The 22,379-nt window shown below is 37.9% G+C and overlaps 1 protein-coding gene across 1 annotated transcript in view; it reads left to right on the forward strand.

The window, feature by feature from the left end:
- LOC136702691 (nesprin-2) overlaps window positions 1-22,379 on the forward strand; it is a 108,937-nt gene that overhangs the window by 54,916 nt on the left and 31,642 nt on the right. The window contains exons 50-83 of the mRNA XM_066677842.1: window positions 32-232; window positions 320-564; window positions 968-1,118; window positions 1,824-1,967; window positions 2,146-2,286; window positions 2,952-3,134; window positions 3,443-3,580; window positions 3,792-3,977; window positions 4,058-4,180; window positions 4,300-4,482; window positions 4,972-5,061; window positions 5,252-5,359; window positions 7,079-7,168; window positions 7,344-7,454; window positions 8,446-8,523; window positions 8,633-10,984; window positions 11,455-11,567; window positions 11,726-11,864; window positions 12,651-12,773; window positions 13,210-13,362; window positions 13,481-13,681; window positions 13,989-14,090; window positions 14,300-14,491; window positions 14,762-14,923; window positions 15,485-15,616; window positions 16,445-16,623; window positions 17,470-17,593; window positions 18,531-18,713; window positions 19,182-19,328; window positions 19,761-19,937; window positions 20,463-20,618; window positions 20,753-20,908; window positions 21,668-21,838; window positions 22,051-22,184. Of these exons, the coding sequence (XP_066533939.1) occupies window positions 32-232; window positions 320-564; window positions 968-1,118; window positions 1,824-1,967; window positions 2,146-2,286; window positions 2,952-3,134; window positions 3,443-3,580; window positions 3,792-3,977; window positions 4,058-4,180; window positions 4,300-4,482; window positions 4,972-5,061; window positions 5,252-5,359; window positions 7,079-7,168; window positions 7,344-7,454; window positions 8,446-8,523; window positions 8,633-10,984; window positions 11,455-11,567; window positions 11,726-11,864; window positions 12,651-12,773; window positions 13,210-13,362; window positions 13,481-13,681; window positions 13,989-14,090; window positions 14,300-14,491; window positions 14,762-14,923; window positions 15,485-15,616; window positions 16,445-16,623; window positions 17,470-17,593; window positions 18,531-18,713; window positions 19,182-19,328; window positions 19,761-19,937; window positions 20,463-20,618; window positions 20,753-20,908; window positions 21,668-21,838; window positions 22,051-22,184 (7,268 nt within the window). The remainder of the gene's footprint in view (window positions 1-31; window positions 233-319; window positions 565-967; window positions 1,119-1,823; window positions 1,968-2,145; window positions 2,287-2,951; window positions 3,135-3,442; window positions 3,581-3,791; window positions 3,978-4,057; window positions 4,181-4,299; window positions 4,483-4,971; window positions 5,062-5,251; window positions 5,360-7,078; window positions 7,169-7,343; window positions 7,455-8,445; window positions 8,524-8,632; window positions 10,985-11,454; window positions 11,568-11,725; window positions 11,865-12,650; window positions 12,774-13,209; window positions 13,363-13,480; window positions 13,682-13,988; window positions 14,091-14,299; window positions 14,492-14,761; window positions 14,924-15,484; window positions 15,617-16,444; window positions 16,624-17,469; window positions 17,594-18,530; window positions 18,714-19,181; window positions 19,329-19,760; window positions 19,938-20,462; window positions 20,619-20,752; window positions 20,909-21,667; window positions 21,839-22,050; window positions 22,185-22,379) is intronic.

Genomic DNA, 22,379 nt, shown 5'->3' on the forward strand with positions numbered 1-22,379 from the left:
AACTGATACAATTAACATTCTTTATATATAGGAGTTTCAGAAGGAGTTAGAGGGTATGGGTAGGAGACTGGAGGAGCTAAGAGAGAGTTGCGCAGTTCAAGGCTGCAGTGTAGCTGCTGATCGGACACTGGGGAATCTGTGGAGACACTGGGCCAATCTGCAGCGCAGACTAGATGCCTTCAAGTCGAGAGTGGTACACTCAGAAACAGAATGGAAGGAAATTACGTTAAGGGTAAAGATGTCACTGCATCATCTATGAATTGTACTGTTTCATATCTGTATTTTGACAAAGTGCTGTTGATACTTTTTTGTCTGATAGATAACCAAATCCAAAGAAGTTCTTCACCAACTTCATGGTAGACTCACTGATTTCTCCAAAGTGGAAAGATCTCTGAAGAACCTTCAAGGGATCCTATCCCAAACTGAGCAACTTCAGGATATGCTGGACCAAGAGCATTTTACCCTGGTCTCTCTACAGCGCTATGGACCAGGATCAATGCAGGAGCTTAGCACGCCCACTGAGATGAGTCAGGAACTGCAGTATCTTCAAAGTCACTGTCGAAGGTATGGAGATGCACCCTTTCTGAGCTTTTTATTCCTGCTGTGCATGGGTGTTTAACTCCGGACCTTTAATAGTTAATAGCCTTGACAAGTTTTGACATTGTAAATGCTTGCTTGCCTTCACCATCTGATCAAACAGGATGGACACCAAATGTTATTTTATATAAATCATTTAGCATATATATTTTCTTTTTTTCAAAACAATTTAAAGAGGAAAATAGATAAAAAAATATAAAGCAAACTTGACTGACCACTTAGTGTTTTATAATAATGATACACTGTTACTGATACAGCTATGAAATAGTGCTGTTATCAAATATGACATGACGGGTAGAAAGGTTTCACAGGTCTCACAGGCTGTTAAAAATGTTATGCATCTAAATTTTCAGTGTGTTTTTGTCCACAGCCTAAGGGAACAGATCAGTGAGGTAAGACGTGGTGTGTTGTCAGAGCTTCAGGAATGGGGTCGTTTACAAGAGGAGCTGAAGGCAGTACAGCAGAGGGTTCTATCACTCCTGTCTATCCTAGAGAACCAGTCTGAAGCCTCACACCTACAGGTTCGTGTTTATCTTGCGATCAGAGAATGACAGATTATATTGCATATTTCTACACTCTTAAAAAGTATGGTTCTTCAAGGGTACTTTATTAAAGGTTCTATATAGAACCCTGAATGTTTGCAGAACATTTTATATGATTAAAGGGTTCTTTGCATCATGAAGGGATTCTTCAGATTGATGGAGAATGTGCTATAGATGGATCTATACATGACCTTTTAGAAGAAGGGTTTTATATGACACCAGAAACAGTTCCTTTATTTTCACAATGTCAAGCTTTGTACAATAATGGAACCGTTTTTGGTGTCATACAGAACCATTTTCTAAAAGGTGCTGTATAGATCCATCTATAACACATTCTCCATAAATCTGAACAACCCCTTCATGATACAAAGAACCCTTTAATCATGCAAAATGTTCAGCAAGCGTTCAGGATTCTTTAAAGAACCATTCAATTAAATAAGGACCCTGGCAGAACCATCATTTTTAAGTGTGTAAATTACTTGAATATGAATTACTTGGGTATTTGCTGTGTGAATATTGTTTTTGAATGACAATCCCAAAAGCAGTGTCAGCTATTTACTCAGCTGTAAGTGAAATATACCATTTTTGATTTAGCATTCACTGTCACCATGACAGTGATATATGTTGTCTACATGCCGTGACATCATGAACAAGCCATGCATTATCTCTTTGATCTACTCTTAGGAGATGAAAGTAGAAGTGGGCTCTCAACAGGCAAGACTGCAGGAGATAATGAAAAAAGTGAATGAGAAGAGCAGTGAGCCACCTCAGGAGATTCAGAATCTACACAAGGAAGTCAGTCTCTGTCTGCAGAATGTAAAGGAGAAGGTATATAGAAGTCTTGATTTTATTCTTCAGATATGTGAATACGACCGTACAACTGGTGGAATTTTGGTCTTCGTCTAACATCCACAATATATAAATGTACACACAACAGTTTTGTATAGCAATACTCACTGGATAATTAGAGCGAGTAGATGCATTTACTCATTTGTGTGTGTTTTAGGTGAAGCAGGCAGTGGATCAAGCTAGTCCTCTACACAGAATGAGTGAGCAGCTGGGTGAGGTGACTGTGGGCTTAAACTGTGTGCAGGCACTTCTTCAAAAGAAATGTTGCACTGTACAAGAAGCTGAAAACACCCTGAAGGTGTGTGTGATTTAGAGATTTATTCATATTAAACGAGCAGTATGTCATTTTTACCACCAAAAAGTAGTATATAGTATGTGTAAAGTTAATTTTTAAATATTTTTTTTTCTAAATGAGCTATTCGTGTAAGATGGAGAATCAAACTACTTTGTAGCCTCTGAACTGAACAGATGTATGCTCCATAGATTCTGTCCCCCACATGGTGGCGGTATGTTTATCATAGGCTTAGTACAGAATCTCCTGACACAGTTCAAAACGTGTATTGGAATGTTGATTGGCTTATGCAAAATTGACAGTGTGAGTGTGTGAGCATCCCAGTCACTGGAGGTGCACACTCTTGTGCACTAATTGTGCTGCTCCCAAGCCCAGATGAATGGGACTGTTGAATTCAAAAGGGTATCCTGTGTAAAACTTGAGCCAAGTTAAGTGTGTGGACTGTAATGATCCACTTTAGTGGCCCCTAACAGCTGAAAGATGAAACTGTTGACAGGATCCCTGATACATCCAGGCCACTAGGTGACAGTATACTGTAAAAAAAAAAAACATTTGAGAAAATGACAGATTGTTCCTTTAACACTCTTATAGGAAATTATTATACTTTCACTTTTATATATTCATATATATAAATCTGCATGCTTGAATTTGTGTGTTTTTTGCACGTACAGCGAATATGGGACGAGTTAGACCAGTGGCACTCTCGGATAACAGAGCTAGAAGCGGAGGTTCAAGAACTGGCTGAAGAACAGCCAGAGAGGGCGCATATGCTCATGGATGACCTCACCAAACCACTGCAGTTCTACCAAGCTGTATCCAAACAGGCAGAGCAGAGGACCGCCTTCATTAGCAGAGTATGTCTAGTGCTATTGTGTTATTTTAATTTTATTTATTCTTTTACATTTTTTGTTCATATAGCACGTCTTGTGTTACTAGTAAACTGCACCACTTTGTCCTAGTCAGACTCATGTTTAAAAAAATTCTAAATTGTTAAAAGAAAACTTGAAAACAAACTACAAACATACCATAAACAGTACATAAAGTTCTTTTCTTTTGGGGGGTTTATCATCATTACCCTGGATGTTAAAGCTTGTCCGCATTTCTAGTGTTATAAATGTGTAAATGGCATTTCTACATTTCTATTCTTATTTTTTGCATTTAGATTCCTCCATGTCTACAAGAGTATGAAGATATTCTCCACAGCTGTACACGCTGGCTGGCTGAGGCTCAGTCCTGGCTGGCCACCCCTCTTTCATACACCACTGCCAAGTGCCTTCACGGCCATGCCAACTCTTTACAGGTCTCGTACACTGAACACTCTTTTAAATGGACTACTGACTAAAGTACTTACTGACTAAAATCTTTCCAGAAATGATTTTACATAGGCTGTCGTTTCCCAGACAGGGACAATTGGTTTGTACATGTGCCATAGTGAGCAGCGTTTACTCACCGTAGCTTGTATTAGTTATGTCTGATGTCTGAGAGGCTGTTTAATGCTGTTTGATGCACAGATGGTGCTGGATGAGTCAGAAGGGATACTGGGTGCTCTTGAAGCTTTTGGACCTGCACTGGAGGAGATCTCAGTAGTGTGTGACACCAGTTCTCAACAGCAAAACATTCTGCAGGTCCACACCAACATCGTCAAAATGCAGCAGCGTGCTCTGGAGCCACTCACCCAGCTCCAGCATGCAGCAGCTGTAAGCACCCGATCGATGTTGCTAAATATTTGGCATGTGGTTTCCATCAGAGACATCACTTTTATATACATTTTCTATAGGAGATGGACGCCATTGAAGCAGAGGTGAAGGCAATGGAGAAAAATGTAACAAAGATCAAAGCCATCTTATCCACAGTGGACACAGATAATATTTCAACAGAAGAACATCTCCAGAACAGACAGGCATGTTTAATTAAAACTAGAGTCATGTGAAATTTTACCAAAGACTGTCTTTTTTCTTGCTGTGAAATAACATTTGAGATATTTTTTCATAAATATCTTATTTTGGTCACATTTCACAGGTAATCCTGGACAACCTTCAGGTGATGAAGAGGACCATTGCTGAGATTGAGAGGTGCAGGGCTGGCCTGGGCCTGCCTGCAGGAGCAGAGCACACCTTGTCAGCTTTTCACAGAGCACAGCAGCTTCAGCAGCCCGTTCAAGACCTACAGCAGCTAACTGAAGAACAAAGGGCTGCACTCAGGGTCTGTATTATTATCCAGTTCACTTTGCTTATTTTAGATTGGTAGTCATCTTGTGGCTATTACACTGACAGAAAGATAATTTGTTTGAAGACTACCTCAGTTAATCTTTCTGTTTGCACACTGTGAATCTTAATAAGGACAGTTTTAAAAAATGTGAAAACAGGGTTCTTTTTAGACAGAATTTTCTGTTTGATTTAAACAATATAGAGTACTAGAAATGAAACAATGGAATATCAGAAATGAAAGACAATTAGGTGTCTGTAGCTTGTTAAGTGAATGGAAATATATCACACTCTTTATTTTTATTTCTTTATATAACAGTATGAAGCACTCATATGATTATGAATTTCTGACAAATTAATACCATTTTATGCCTCCTGCCTGTTTAGCTGTTGGGGGAATTTCAGACAGATGAGACTGGCAGCTCCAACTCTAAGATTAATAATCTGAAAATAAACTAAAATATAACGCTTGCGTCTCATTTTTCAGGCTGCTGTTGGTCATCCTGTGGATCTACAGTCTCCCTCTGAGCAAGAAGTGTCATCCAGCCAGTCCCTTCATTACCCTGGATATGTGAGAGTGAGTTTAACACCCACATTTAATACATATTCAATTGGACAGTTGTTTTTCCCATATGCAAAAATATTTGACATGATTGATTTCATCACAGAAAGATAGATTTGAGTTCAGTGATGGCACTGACTTCAAATGAAATGTTTGAAAATGTTTGAAATCTTTGGCCTTACAAATCCCTGCAACTTTGAAACAGGAGTCTGTGGAAAAAACCTGTGCTGAGGAAGTGGAGGAGGAAGATTATTATGAGGATGAAGCCAGTCATTCTTCTTCTTCTGAGACTCTCACCTGCAGTGTTCCAGAGGTAGTGAAGACACATAATTTTATCTTCAGTGAAGTGTCTCGAATTTGTGACCTGCTAGAAATCTTTGGTCCCAAATTCCTTCCGCTCTTTGGTCTTTCCAAACAACAGACATATTTTCAAAATACAAGCAATTCCAACACTTGTTAAAATTTGTAGGTTCTATTTTTCATTGCTTTTATTCTGAATGGAATATAAGAAATTAAAGACAATGAGGTGTCACTAGCTTTTTAAGTGGCTGTAAATATCTCACCCTCTTTTTATCTATTTTATTATATAACAATATGAAGTGGGCAGCAGGTAGTGTTGCAGACACACAGCTCCAGGGACCTGGAGGTTGTGGGGTCAAGTCCCGCTCCAGTGACTGTCTGTGAGGAGTTTGGTGTGTTCTTTCCATGTCCACGTGGGTTTCCTCTGGGTGCTCTGGTTTTGTCCCAGAGTCCAAAAACACGTTGGAAGGTGGATTGGCGAATCAAATTAAATGTGTCCCTAGGTGTGAGTGTGTCGCCCTGTGAAGTACTGGCACCCCTTCCAGTGTGTGTTCCCACCTTGCACCCAGTGATTCTGGGTAGGCTCCGGACCCACCGTGACCCTTGACTAGATAAGGCGTTACAGACAATAAATAAATAAATAAACAAACAAACGATATGAAACACTCATATGATTATGAAGTTCCTACAGATTAACACTAATTTTATGCCCCCTGTCTGTTTAGCTGTTAGGGGATTTCAGACATTTTAACTGTATATCTTTAGTCTCTGGCATTTTTATAGCTGTTGATAATGTTTGAGTTGCTTATCTTTCATGGAAATAGATCTGAAAGAAATGACCTTCACTGCTGTTTATGGGGAGATATTAAGGTAGTGATTAATGAGAAGCAGTGAAGCACATCTCCGAAACTAACGATAACTACATAATTGTCCTGGAAACCTGTTAATTAATGTCAGAATTATACATTGTTTAAAACCATTTTGAATAATCTGAAGCCAAAATATAGGCAGCCTTTTCTGTTAATAGTTACTCCCTTGAGAATTTCTTATCTTTCTCATGTCCCTGGCTCTATAACTGTGTTGGACCACAGTTCATCATCTGAGTAAATGACACTGAACGTCTTAAATCTTACACCCACATGACCTTATGTTTTGCTCTCCAACTCTTTTATGTCTGTTGGAACAAAAGGAGTTGACCATCCCTTGGGTTGAGAGTTCAGTGAAGGGAATCTGTGGGAGCCATCTCTGCCATGGCTAAAGAATCTTACTTTTTTGCTACACCACTTATTTTCTGTCCATCCTGTCTACAATGTGACCACTGATTAGTAAGGCACAATAACCAATGGTTTTACCAATCAGAAAAAAATATATAAGCATACTGCTGTATCAGTGAGTGTCTTTTGGTTAATTCTTAAAGTAACCCTTAAATCATGATTCATGATTCATTTTTTTTAAATCTATGTGCAAAGTTACATTGTGAATTATTTTATATAGTATTTTTATTCCCGAAACATTACAGGTGTACAGTAACAAATGAGCATAAGTATATTCCTGGAAATGTCTATTTGCACTGTTACAAAAATTGTATTCTCCATGTAACCTTTGATAAGTGGGCGATGCAACCCACTGTATAAAGTTCTGCTAAATACAGCCTAAGCAAAGTTCAGCTCCAACTATAAGATTAATAATCTTAAAATAAGCAAAAATATAAAGCTTGCGTCTTATTTTTCAGGCTGCTGTTGGTCATCCTGTGGATCTACAGTCTCCCTCTGAGCAAACAGTGTCATCCAACCAGTCCCTTCACTGCCCTGGCGATGTGACAGTGAGTTTAACACCCACATTTAATACTTATTTAATTGGACAGTTGTTTTTCCCGTATGCGTAGATGTATTTGACATGATTGATTTCATCACAGATAGATGAAATGACTTGATGAATTTAAATGATGTAGTCAATGTTTGAAATCTTTGGCCTTACAAATCCCTGCAACTTTGAAGCAGGAGTCTGTGGAAAAAACCTGTGCTGAGGAAGAGGAGGAGGAAGATGATTATGAGGATGAAGCCAGTCACTCTTCTTCCTCTGGGACTCTTACCTGCAGTGTTCCAGAGGTAGTGAAGACACATCTTTCTATCTTCAATGAAGTGTTTCTAATTTAAGTGACCTGCTGGAAATTTTTGGTCCATATTTCTTTGCTTTTTTCCACTTAATACAAATATTAATGTGCCTTAGTTTTTTCCTCCTTTCTCCTCAATGTATACCACTCACCTTCAGATCATCGCACCTTCCAGCTCGACTAATAAAAAATTGCAATAACATAATCAACAATTTCTGCATCTCTATATTTTAGTAATTTTCTAAAAATGCATAGTCTCACTAATGAAAGAAAATGTCAGTGTCACTGAAATAACTTTAAATGGGTAGGAAAAATGGAGTTTGCTTATAACAGTGAATATTAGAAAATGCATAATTTAATTTTCAACTATGTAACTAAGTAAAAGAGAATTACTCCAATGTTTCAAATGTAGGGTCAATCAGAGTGGCTTAATGCAAAATGGTGTTTTGTAGAGAAGCTTGATTTCTTTATGCTATTGATAACAGTCAAGGGTCATACTACAAAGCCAATTTTATAATTTTATTTATGTTCCAAAATGCCAGGTTTTGCCTCACGATGCCCCGAATGAACCTTTCATCTGTGAATAGATTTTTAAAGTATTTTTCAGACTAAACCTGGTTTCAAAACGGCCATAAAACTAAGAGATCTAAGAGAAAGAATTAATAATGTATCAGATTTCTGGTTCTTTTATTATTGTTGCTAACATTACCAGTTCTCTAATCACTCTGAATAATTTTGTTTACATATTAACAGTTTAATAAATCAAACACTTTTTAAAATTTTTGTTTTATTTAAAAACATAATCCACATACAAATACAACAAATCCACATTCAGCAATCCATATCAATCTGCAATTCTAAATGTAACCTACTTGGTCCTGTCAGATCCAGCTGACTACTTCACCCTTTACTCTGAAACACCATCTCTCAAATCCATCCGATCTGTTGTTTAACTCCCTGTTCTCATTCTAACCCATTTATACCAGGACCCAGATTGTACTCTAATGGATGAGGAGCAGGATGAAACTATTGCTGCCACTGTGGTGCAAGTGTCTATCACTAAGGTAAGATTCACTTTTCCTTGTAAATAAATTTTAGTTAAATAGTTTTTTTCATTTTTCAGCCAAGGTCCCATGTGCTCTATGTTCTTACTTTCAACACTTGACTCTGCAGGAAATGTCTGTGACAGAAATAAAGAAGCCCATGGAGTGTGTACCCTTGAAAACTAAACTTGAGAGTACCCTTGAGACTAAACCTAGAAGTTCTGATTCACCTACACAGCTTTTAAGATCCATTTCAGCTACCACAGATAGTAGCTCAGTGCAATATATTGATTCTATTCCTGCCATCGCTACCCAGCCTGAGTCACTGATACCATTGACTACGGAGTCTACTGTACAGCATGAAATTAGTCATAAAGAAAACAAAGAAATGCTCAAAGACCCCAGACAAGCAGAATCAGTACAGGAGCCTGCGGGACCGAGAGAGAGAGATTCAGTTAAATCAGAAGAAACATTTACATCTGCTGCAAGTCTTGATGTGGAAAAGAAAGACAAGATGGCCACTGACATGAAGACCCAGCCAGACACACAGGAGAATTTAACTGACCAACATGAAGGGTCCAAAACCAGAACCACAAAGAAAGAAGACACATGCACATCAACCAATGAGGTCCAAAAGATATCTACTCCAGTCAGTGAGACATTGGAGACTACAGTACCTGTGCTAGTTCTCTCTCATCCAAACACAGAGACTGGTCCACAGGACAACACAGCGCTGATTGTACAGAAATCGTCTCTAGTAGAAATACCATGTTCCATGGACTCTGTGCTCTTGAAAACTGAGACTAAAGCTGGAAATACTGTTTCATCTGCACAGCTTACAAGTTCCATTCCAGTTCTCACAGATAGTAGCTTGGCTGCTGAAAACACTGGTCCTGTACCTGCCATCACTGCCCAACCTACTGAGCCATCAGTGCTATTGACAGTGGACGCTAATTTACATCATGCCATAGCATCTGAACTAGGTAACAAAGAAATGCTCAAAGACATCAGCCAATCAGAGACAGTGGATCAGCCTGTAGAAACTGAGAGGAAAGTGAGAGATTTAGTAAAATCAGATGAGACTGAGACCTCTTTAAATCATGAGGAGGAGGATAAAGAAAGGGAGGCCACTGACAGGACAACCAAGTCAGACGCACAGGAAATATTAAATTACCAGCTGGAAAGGTCTGCATCCAAAGCCAGAAACAAGGAAGACACATGCACGTCAGTCAGTGAGGGCCAACAAACACCTACTCTGGTCAGGGATAAAGTGGAGACTACCGTGCCAATGCTCATCTCCTCTCACACAGACACCAAGAGTAGTCCTCAGGACAACACAGCACTGATTGTACAGGAATCGTCTCTGGAGGAAATACCAAAGTCCATGGACTCTGTGCTCTTAAAAAACGAGACTCAAGCTGGAAATACTATTTCACCAACACAGCTTACAAGTTCCATTCCAGTTCACACAGTTAGTGTCTCAGCTTCTGAAAGCACTGGTCCTGTATCTCCTTTTCCTGTCCAATCTACTGAATCATCAGTGCCATTCAAAGTGGGGGCTATTTTACAACATGCTGTAGCATGTGAACTTGGTGAAAAACAAATGCTGAAAGCAGATGCACAAGCAGGAAAATTAGATGAACCTGATGGACTGAGAGAGAGAGATTTGGTTAAACTAGAAGAGACATACTCATCTACAAAAATTAATGTGAAATATAAAGACAGGGAAACCACTGACACAAGGACAGAGCCAGACACTCAGGAGACGTTCAGTGCACAACAGGAAGGGTACACCTTAAAACACATAATGAAAGAAGAAGACACACTAACATCAGTCAGTGAAGACCAACACACAGCTACTCCGCTCAGTGAGAAAATGGAGACTACTGGTCCCCAGGAATCATTCCCTGTAGATAAAAGAAAATCCTTGGAGTCTGTGCTTTTGAAAAATGACACTAAACTTGGAGATACTGTTTCACCGACACAGCTTATAGGTTCTGTTCCAGTTCTCACAGACAGTGACTCAGCTGCTGAAAACATTGATCCTGTACCTGCCCACCTTGCCAAGGCTGCTGAATCAACAATACCAGTGATATTGGAGTCTACAAGCCAACAAATTATGACATCTGAAATTATTTACAAAGGAACTAAAGATATCGTTAACAAGATCAGACTAGCAGAAACATTGGAGAGGTCTGAAGGACTCATAGATTCCATTAAACCAGAAGAGAAATCTCCTGATACAGAAGATATAAATAAGGAGGACACTGACATGATGTCTCAGTCAGACACACAGGAGATATTAACTGACCACCAGGATGGGTCCATCTTCAAACCCATAATTAAAAAAGACACATGCACGTCTGTCAGTGAGGTCCAAGACATAGCTGCAGTGGTCAGCGTGGGGATGGAGACTACAGTGCCTACGATAGTCCGGTCTCACACAGACACAGAGATTGGTCCTCAGGACCACAATGCACTGGTAAAATATAACTTTATTCAACAATATCAATGTGTGAAAATAAGTTCTACTGGGTTTATAGAGTTGTTTGAAATATGCTGCAAGTATTCTGGAATCAACAGAAATAACTATGTATAGATTATAATTATCCTGTAATCTGAGGTCTGAGACTTGCCTTGAGATTTGATCACATTTATATATAAGGCAATCTAGATATTAACCTTGTTGATAACTTAATTAGTTAGAAATGTCATCCAAATATTTCAGTCATTTTTCAGTCATAGCTAAAATTATTATTGATTTTAGATTAACCTCTAGTGTCCTGCTTATTTTTAACTTCTGACATTTAGAATATTATCATTCTTTTGTACATTTTTCTACAACAAAATGTCCTGATACATCAGACTGAGATACTAAGATACAGAGTGATACCTGTTTTTCTTCTGTAAAGTAAATGTGGTGCATTTGGTTAATTTTTTCTTTTACTCCAGCAGGTTCAGAATGAGCTGAGAAGGCACAGAGACCTGATTGAGGCTATTGCTCGCCACGGCAGTAGCTCTGATCTAGAGCATGAGGAGAAGACAGACGCAGAAACACATGTGGGGTAGGACACATTTCATTATTTCATAACTTTGCTTGTCATCATCTCTCTTAATCAACAGTGTTTTATCATATAAAAGCAGACCAGGTTTTCCATGTCCAGTGTCCAGTGAGGGACCTTTGATAAACATCCTCAAATTAATGGTGCTCCTCATTCTTTAGGCCAAGTGCTGTAAGTCTCTCTGATATCGGACTGCCAAGGGAAAAAGCTACAGCCAGAGAAACTTGGACTCAACTTCTTCTCAGACTGCAAGCTTTGCAGAATTCATTAAAACCGGCACAGGACATAAATACATCAGAGGTAATCAGAGAACTCAAAAGCTTATTTAGAAGAATTTTTTCTTCCAATGTAAACAGAATGATTCTCATTATTATTAGTTTTAGTGTGAATATAGGTATAGCCTTTTTATTTACCATTATACAACTGTTAGCCCTAAATGAATTAAAAAAGGCAAAAAGATTTTAAGCCTGTTTCAAGCATGAATTGAACGTCTGTATGCATAGATAGGCACTACATTTTTTATTAAGTTAGGTTAGGTACATTTGAAATAAGACCAACACAAATGATTATGTTTTAACCATAATAATAATAATAATACTAATAATAATAATAATAATAAATAAATACAATTAAGGGGCAGCACGTTGTGGCAGCAGGTAGTGTCACAGTCACACAGCCCCAGGGGCTTGGAGGTTGTGGGTTCGATTCCTGCTCCAGGTGACTGTCTGTGAGGAGTTGGTGTGTTCTCCTTGTGTCCGCTTGGGTTTCCTCCGGGTGCTCCGGTTTCCTCCCACAGTCCAAAAACACACGTTGGTAGGTGTATTGGCGACTCAAAAGTGTCCGTAGGAGTGAATGTGTGTGTGTGTCTGTGTTGCCCTGTGAAGGACTGGCACCCCCTCCAGGGTGTATTCCCGCCTTGCGCCCAATGATTCCAGGTAGGCTCTGGACCCACCGCGACCCTGAATTGGATAAGCGGTTACAGATAATGAATGAATGAATGAAATACAATTAAAATCTTAAAAATAACCCTTTAAGCTTTAAAGCTATAGACTGCTGTGTTTTGTCGCTTCTTCTTTTTCTCTACAGGTGGCCAGAATATCTGAGTTTGAGGTGGAGTGTGATTTAGGGCCTTCTCATACACAGCAAATGCAAGGATATGCTGACCGACTCCAACATATTTGTCAAAAAACACACAGCATGGGCACTTCGGTGAGCTTGAGACTGCTGCATGATGTCCTGTCCAAACACAGAACAATGCTTCTTAAATTCAGCCTAAGTTAAATACAGCTGAAGCACAGAGCCATGCTGAAACCTGAATTCCATTTTAATAGTTGTTATAAGTAATTCAGCATGTTTTAAGGTAGTTGATGACTTAGGGGTTAGTGCATTCTGCAATACTACTATGGGGCTTTTGACTCTAAATTGTTAAAACTTTGAATATTCAACACAAATTCACCAGTGCTTTATTAACACTATTAGTGTTATATTAAAACTGAGAGTGTTTAAGAGTGTAACACATAGTGTTGAAGACATATTTTGTTAATTTGTTTGTCATACAGTTCAGCTGCTGTTCTGTTCTTGTCCAAACCATTGCATAATAATCTTTTGTTTCCATGTCTTCCTATCTTCTTGTGATTCTATTCAGGCTGATGAGGTGGAGGAATGGAGAGCTATCAGTTTTGAATTATGTGATATTCTGACCGGTCTGAGTGACTCAATCACCAGCATCACTCACACACTGCACGCTCCATCATCGCGAAGCAAAGAAGGCTGCCAGCTTCAGCTGCTGAACCTAGAGGTATCAAATGAAGCTCAATAGGGTTCTGGTGTACCGTCTCAACTCAATGTTTGATATTCTTTTCAGAACATCACTAACACACTTACTGTGGTTTGACCACATTTTCTCCTTCTCGTAGTGTCTTTCATCACAGCTGGCTTATGTAGGCAGTGCGATAAGCAGTATGGGCCCAGAAATCACTGAGGCATGTGGTCCAGAGGCAGCTGATGTGTCATGCTGCCTAGAGTGTGTCAATAGCTGTATAACCTTTACTCAGAGAGCCCTATCATCCCACGAGCTGCTGCTAAGCACACAGCTGGGTCATAGACATCAGCTTCAGGTTATTTTCTATTAATAAATATAATTATTGGTAAAATAATTTGTGACGTTTTAGAAAATGTTAATTTCAGTGGCAAAAATTGTCAGCACTAAGTTTCCAATAAACAGTAAACTGCACAAAATAATTAAGTGTGATTAATTATTTAAAATATCTCTCACCAGCCTTAAAATTAAATATGGTAATAATAAAACTACAGTAATCATGGCCTGACACTATATTTAAAGATACAGATCAGAGTACTATTTTTGAATTGTGAATAATTAGCACAGACATGAACCGTTTTTTTTTTCTTTTACCTTTTGCACAGACTGGTAAACAGCTGCTTGAATATCTGTTGTCTATACTGAAGGCCAAAGAAACTCAGCAAGGTGACTCAAGAAGCTTAATTCAGGATGAAACTAGTCCAAAGGTAAATTGTATCCTATATTTTATCTCATTTACCAACAGGCTACAGTTGTTAATTGTTATTGTAATATTAACCTATTGTAATATTGTGTAGTGCTGAAATTATTAATACATTAACATTTTGTGCTATGAGCAATCTGACCACCTTTAGATGTCCAAGGATACCAAATCCATCTTGGGCACTGTCATATGTGTTAACTTTCTTCTGTGCAGGGCAATGTGTGGAGTTCTATGAGAAAGCTGCAGGGATCAGTGACAGAAAATCCTGCACAACACCGCTGCTTTCAGGCTGTTTTGCAAGACTTAAAAACTTTAATGGAGTTGGGCTCTGAACGACTGCAAAGCAGCCAAGGTGTAATTCCTCAAAGCTGCAGTGAAATCCAGGGTTTCCTCAAAGGACACAAAGTATGTGACCACAGATAAGCTTCTGTCACAACCAAAATCATTATTAAAATGTAACTGACATTTCTGCAAAAACTTTACTGGCCCTTTATCATTGTCTAACGGCAAAAAGAAAACACAAGCACATTCAATCATGAGCAATACAGATATTGGGCAGAGACTCTTCAGATTATCATACAATATGTGTGGCTAAAATCAGACCCACGTTTATGTGTGTTTGTGTCAGTCATCTATTGATTTTATTTATAAGTCTTTTAATTATTGTGCTGACAGAATTACTTCCAGAAGTTTAAGAGCTACCATATGTTGATATTGCATCTGTCTGAGAAGCTACCTGAGGAGATACAGCAGGGTCTGGGAGAAGTCGAACAGTTGGTCACTGAGTTACTCTTAAAGGCTCAAGAGCAAGGTGTTCACATGCAAAACAACATTCAGGTGTGTTAGTGACAAAGCCTGCAATTTTTAAGTTCTATTTATTGTTACCCTGTGAATTAATTATATTTCAACTGTTTTAACACCATTGTTCAATTTACATTCTTAGTTGATTTTCTTAACACATACTGTACTATACTGGGAAAAAAGTATTTAAGGCATTTGTGAGTAGATGTTGCGTAAGTTAAAATTAAATTATCTAAATATAATATATTGTATAATAAATAAATATAAACTGTAAAGTATTTTTTCTATGATGTTTAATTTAGCCATATAATAATGCATGGCATTGCCCAGAAAATCTGGCAAAATCTTTAATGTTTTCATTTATAAAATAAACAAAATTTTTATTTTTACTGGGGATGCCAGAATTCAAACTGTTCAGATCTGAATTTGAATTTAAAAGTCATTAATAAATAATTTTTACTTTTGGAAGTTTGGAAGGGGAAAAACAACAAATAAAAAAACATGACCATATCATTTTATATAATTAATGATGTATTTAATAATCAAAGAGTTGTGTGCAGTATGAACCTTCATTCGGCTGCTATATATTGTTTTCAGGAGTGGTCTCAGTATGATGAAATGAGAGGAAGATTGTGCAAACTGCTGGAAGAGCTAGATGCAGCAATGCCCAGTGAAGCCGTGGACAGTGAACCTGAAACACTCCTCGAAGAAAGACTGCAAGCCTACCAAGTAAGATCTACTTCTTAAATTTGTTCAGTTTTAAAAGTAAAGTTTGAAGCCGATTTTTTCATCATTTTGTTCTAGATTGGGTCTTACATGTGTGGGATTATGTGTTCTGCATGTGCACCTTAATTACCCAGTTTTGCTTTCCCCTTTGAGTGAGCGTGATGGCTGCTCTCCTCTCATTGCCTTCTTATCAGGTTTTGCTCATCTATCTGTGCGCCAAGCTCATTAGACTCAGTGATATGGAGAACATGAGGAGGTCCATCCTGTTCAGACAAGTTATTTGGCAAGCCCTCTGATGAACTAGCACAAGCAGCTTTGGTAGATGAGGCATGAAGGAGATGGGGAGGAGGGCTTTCTCCTTTGTTAAGGATTCATTGGCTGTGGGTTGCATGGGACTCTTTTCAACACACTCTATTCCAAATCAAATTACTGGGGAATATGGTTGTCATGTCTGTAGAACTCCATGTTCTGCTGGCCCGCTTTGGCTGCTCTTGTACTATTTCTTTCCTCACAATTACGGAAGCTCATTTCTCAGCCCAATTGACTCATGCAGAACAGTGAACAGTGCCTATTGGATGGGGGTAATAGATTTACGCAGAGCTCATTCCCATTCCATAGCCTGGTCTTCAAGAGGTTGAAGTGGTGGGGCTGATGTTGCCATAGCACTGAAGGGGATGGCTTGGATGCAGGAGAGTGAGGTGTGCAGCTAGGCCTGTGTAAAGGTCCTGAAAAGGCAGTTTTTCTGTCTTTGTTGCTTGCTTACTTTCTTGGCTGTTGTTTTTCATTGTTACATTCTCTCTGAATTTCTTTTCTGCTTTCTGTAACTCATAGGGGTTACAAGATCTCCTAGAGGACAGCAGGCCTCAGTTAGAGCTGCTTCAGGACTGGGTATGTAAGAACCAGGGCAGATGCTGGGAGCAGGTTGGACTACAGGCCAAGTGGTGGGCTTTCCGAAGACGATTGGGGCATGAGATCCAACGCACACAAGACTTGAGACTCAACTATGATAGGTGTGGCACAAATGCTTAAAAAGATAAACTAGGTTTAGTGGGTCATAATCCTGGATCCTACATGTACCTCATATATTTGTGTTTTAAAATAAGTACATGTTATATGATTTCATAGTTCAGCACAGTTTAGTGATTTCCCTGAACAAATTTATGTACCAACTTCCTGAGTAATGTTTTATGTTTAATTAGGAAAACCACCTAACTGTGTTGGAGTTAGACCCTCCAGGACCAATGCTGAAAACACCAGACTCAGTTCATAAAGGTCTTGATAGCTAAGGGGTTGTTTAAATATTTTCTCTTAAACAGATTCACAACAAAAAGCAGGTAACTGGAAATGAAATGATTACTTTAATAAGTCTAGTCAAAGATGGTATGGTAGTGTTGAAGAAAGTCTGTACTGCTATATCAGTAGTTTCCAGTAGACTGTACTTCTATATCAGACATTTACACCACAAGTGTAAGAAAATTAAGTATATTTTGTAGTATACTTGAAACTAATCTGCATTTCTCAACTGTATGAAAAGGATCCTTCAGACTGAAACAGAATTAGACAACCTAATGATCTAGAAATCAAAGCAACTTAGACTTCAGCATTACATTGATCAATATAGTTCAACAGTAACTTGTAAAATATTTCAGTTGCATGTTGAAAGCTATAGAAATTAAATTATTTTGCTTGTATTTGTTGTGTTGGGAGCTAGAGAAGATTTAAAATGTACATGACAATGGTATTCCAGGAACAGAATTGAGAACCTCTGCAATTTGCATCTTCATATGACTTTATATACTAATTTGCACTCATGATTTTGTAAATGCAGCTTTCATGTGTGTGTCTTTGCTTTGTAGGTTTCAGAGAAGCTCTGCCGAACTTGAGTCATGGATGGCTATGGCACGTCCACAAGTGCTGATGTGGACAAACATATATGATTCTAGTCCTGAGGATTCAAAAATCCTTCTGCCCAAACTCTTGGTAATTGTCAATCTATCTTCTATTCAAAAGAACAGTTTGTGTGGGGAAAAATATTACAGAGATAGTTAGATTGCTGACATAATAGTCTTTACTTTTGCATTTGAGCTATGAGGCTAACTAAAGTGAACTAATACTGAGAATTTTATAGATGTGCCACCATCATATACACTCAATCTGACATACGGTTATCTATACAAATAAACACAAGTATGTGGCTACAGCTAGCAGTAATAGTAGCCATCTTATGCCCTAAAATGGAATTGTTCTCATTTAATAGATAATGTATCATACGTTGTAAGAAAACACATAAGAAAATATTTACTTAAATGCACAGTGTACATTTTCAATGCAATACACTCTTTGTAAAATTCATCAAATATTTGTTCACAGTTTGCTGGTTCTCTGTGTGCAAACTGAAAAAAACGTCAGGTGACCTGGCTCCATGCAAAACAAACAAATAGGCTCAGACCAAGGAACAGCATTATTTCAGCCAGTCTGCAACAGGGAGTGTTTATTCTCATGAATATATTGGAGGGAACAGAGGGGTACTTCCAGTAACATTACCTTGTCAATACACATGCATGTATTGTTTCTTGGGGGAGGGGAAAGGGGTGGAGTTTCTGAAATAGGACTGAAAGAAGCGTTGTGCTTATTCAAACATAAATAGTCATTCTCCAGAATCATAGACAGCACCTTTAAAAAATCAACATGAAGACTGTGACTAATGATAGAAACAGTTCATTTGCACAGTGCTAATTAGTAGCTTATAACTTTAATTTATTACTACATTAGACTCCAGTGTGGCCTTAAAAATTCTTTGAACACCAAGCATGTCTTCTGTGCTCTAAAATTATTATTATTTTTTTTTTTCTGATCGACTCAGTAAACATAGAGCAGAAATAATGTGTAACGGAGTTTGAAATGTGGTGTGTTGTAGGAATTCTACAGGGAGTTGGAGAGCAGGTCTTTACAGAAAGCTGCTGCAGTGAAAGCAGGTACACAGCTCCTGCAGCTTTCAGACAATAAGGCTCCTGAACTGCACAAACATTTAACTCAGCTTGAGCAAGACTGGGCAGAACTCCATAATACTCTACCTACTATTCAGAACACAACGATAAAGGTAGGCCTTTCTCTTCTCTTCTCTTCTCTTCTCTTCTCTTATTTCTTTCACTCTACTCCTTTCTCTTATAAGCTTCGTTCTCTTTCTAAGCTCTCTCATTAAAGCTAAATTAACCTTTTCTTTCCACCACACCCTCCCTCCTTCTTATTTTCCCATCTCTTCTTCCCCCTTTTTCAATTTAATGCCTTCCATACCTTCCTTCTTTTAATTCTTATTTTCTACCTTTTTCTCAGTTTCCTTTCTGATATCTCCCACTCTCTCTTATGGCGTCAATGTTGTCTATGTATGTTTTTTAATGTACATAATTGTCCAGGTGCTTGTATTGTATTGTTTGTATGTTTTGTGTGAGATTAAAGATGATGTAAGTGTTACATCTTCACTCCAGCAGTAATTCTGTGGTAATTATTGGGCAGGAAATCAAAAGTTACAGCTGCTGTTAAAAAAATGTTTGTTCTGCACCTGCACTAGCTTTTGGAAGTCCTGGACCATGGTGAGGTCATAGCTGAAATGACCTCCTTGCTAGAGCAAATGGAGGGTAGACTTGAGGAGGAGCGCTCCAGAGAGCACTATGTCCTGGATTCCTCTGAGCTCACCATGCTTCTGCAGCAGATGAAGGTATTCCTCTCCTCATACATTCAACACCTTTTTTTCTTTTACTTCGCTTTATGATAGAAGCTTTCCAGCTCATTCAAAGTGATGAGAGGAAAATGTGGAATTAAAGTCATAGTTTGGCAAAAACCCAAATGAATATTTAAAAATCGATGAGTTTTTAAAATAACATTTAAAACCAGTAGTAAAAAAATAGTAACAGCACCAATTGTTATGACAGTTGTTAAGATTTGTTTTATTTTAAGATATGATCATTTACATATACAGTTTCCTTTTATATGTTAGTTATATTGCAGGTTTTGTAGATTCAGTCTAAAACAGAACAATTAAAAGTTGGATGACATATATGTAGGCTGAGCACTGAGAAATTTAAAATAAAATTAAAATATAACAGTTAATAAATAATAAAATAAAATTACATTTGTCTGTCTTCTTCAGGACTTTAAAACAGAAATTGCATGCCGGCAACCATGTATAGACTTCCTCAACCAATCTGTGGAGGATGTGGGCTTTGTGGACAACCCGGCCAATTGCAACAAGCATTTGTTCCTCTCTGAACAGCTGGGAGTCCTCAATCACTACTGGATTTGCCTGCAGGGGAAGATTGACAGCCAGGTAGGAACTGCTTCATTTATTCTTTTAGGAAATGCTCCTGTCTTGTGACTTACAAGATGTGCATGAAGTGGAACCCTTACCAAACACGGAGAAAATCAGCATATATTTATCTTATAAGACATAGCTGTTTCACAGCTGGATCTAGTTAAAGGAGTGTCCCAGTATAAACATCTGTAATATGTTATTTGTTAAGTATGTACTAATCGGTAGCACAACAATATGAAAATCAAACTGACAGAAAATTATATAAATATGTAATAAAATTTATTTTTATGTGAATTGTCAATTTTATTTTTTCCAATTTTCATTTATAAAAAAAACAATGTATAGTTGAAAATGACAGATGTCAAAATGACACGTGAAGGTTTATCTGTAAAATGTTAGTGTCCCTTTAAATAAATCCAAATTTACAGCATATGGCATTTTTACACCAAAAAAAAAATTATAAAAATAAAACTCAAACTTTAAATGTAGATATTGTTTGTGTTTGTGCACTCATATTAAGTTTTTGCTGTTTGTCTACAGATATATGAAATGGAACACAAAAAGCAGGACTGCAAAACCAGAGAGAGAGGTCTGCAGCAACTGCGCAACTGGATCTCAGAAAAAGAAAAGGAAGTAAAAGCTAATGAGAAGCCAGCTAGCTTCACAAATATAGAACAAACCTTAAGGGATCACAAGGTTTGTATGAACCTTCAATTGCATAGTAATGAATAGCAGATTGAGAATAACTTTTTACATTGTTAGTATATCATTAATGTGCAGGTGCTTATGAGAAAAAAAAAGAAAACATGTCACAGTAAGTTTGTTTGCAGATGGAGGAGGAGATGGTGATGCTGAAGTCTACTGAGCTGCTACAGTTCAGAACCCTTCATGTGCTGGGCCAGAAGGATGGGCAACACCCTGGAGATCAAGCATTCATCTCACAAGTGGAAAACACCATTCAGCAGTGCCAAGTTTTGAAGCAACAGGTAGCTTCTCATTTTGACACCACACTTCAACCTGAAATAATTGAAAAGTTTTCCAAATGCTAAAACACAACTCAAACTCCGAGGAGCTGCTCAGTCTGTGAAAAATGTTTAATTGTGAGTATAAACAAATCACTCACAATCAAATCAAATCAAATGTTTGAGCAGGGAAATCACCAAACAAGGCAGGACTCAGGACACAGATTTTAATTCTTGGCTGGTTATATAATTTTATTTGCTGTTCTGCCTAAAATGTTCTAGGCTTATGTTTTATTTTTATTATTTTATATGTAAAAATGTGACTTAATGTCTGAAAATCTGTATGTATTTTATGTAGTGTGTTTCACGGTACGGTTTGTTTGAACAATGTTAGACATGTGCATAAGACATAAATATAAGAAGAATATACTAAAAATATATAGGTGCAGGTCCAAAGTGATCTTTGTTATTCACTATAAAAAATTGCAATATTATGTGACTGGAAACAGCAGCAGATAGAACACAAAGATTCCTCAGATTCCACATATTTATACATTTTATTGTGGCTAACATATATGCACTCAGTTGCCTCTTACTACTAAGGGATCAAGTAAATAAAACACATAAATAAATGATGATCTTTTTCATCATTTATTTATGTGTTTATGTACTTGATTATATATATATATATATATATATATATATATATATATATATATATATATCCTTTTCTCAGGTAGCCATTATTTTCCTAATTCTGTATGACAATATTTTATTTTCCAGATGTGTGCTGTACAGGCTACTCTGGTCTTGTTAAAAGAGCAGTGGGCTTGCTTTGACACTGAGCTGAGAAATGCTGCTCTCCACATGGCCTACATGAGCTATAAGCTTGAGTCCAGCAAAACACCCCTGTATTCAGTAAAGCAGAGCAAAGAACATGTAGAAAAACTTCAGGTGAGGACTTTTATTAGAGTTTAGCTCAATGCAACAGGAATTGAGCTTGACCTCTTCTCCAGTTCTTTATCTTCTTCTCATTTATGCACCATTATTTTGTAAAAAAGTCCAATACAAATCCCTTTCTCATTGTAATCCTGACAGTGATGCCTGAGTTTTGTTTGTTTGTTTGTTTGCTTTTTTTTGTCATGTGAAACTGGTCTGGTCTACAGGAGCTTCAGATGGAACTGGAGAATTCTGAGGAGACTTGGACTAAATTATCCAGCCTTCACTGTGACCTGAAAGACAAACTGCACCCTCGTACAGCTCTGTGTCTGTCTGAGTGTCTTGATAGAGAGAAAACAAGGTCCGTAAGCTTTCCTGCAGCACAGTAACTTCTGCTTTGGGTATTTCAGGCAAGATCAAAGAAAACATATCCACACAACTGAGCAACCATTTCAGACAGAGAAAAGACTGAAAGCCAGAAACTGAGAACAAGACACAAGCTCAAATCACAGAGTATAACAGACAGAAAAACACTAAGTATGCACTGAGAAACACA

This window comes from Hoplias malabaricus, chromosome 7 (assembly GCF_029633855.1).
Source record: "Hoplias malabaricus isolate fHopMal1 chromosome 7, fHopMal1.hap1, whole genome shotgun sequence".
NCBI classification, from domain to species: domain Eukaryota; kingdom Metazoa; phylum Chordata; class Actinopteri; order Characiformes; family Erythrinidae; genus Hoplias; species Hoplias malabaricus.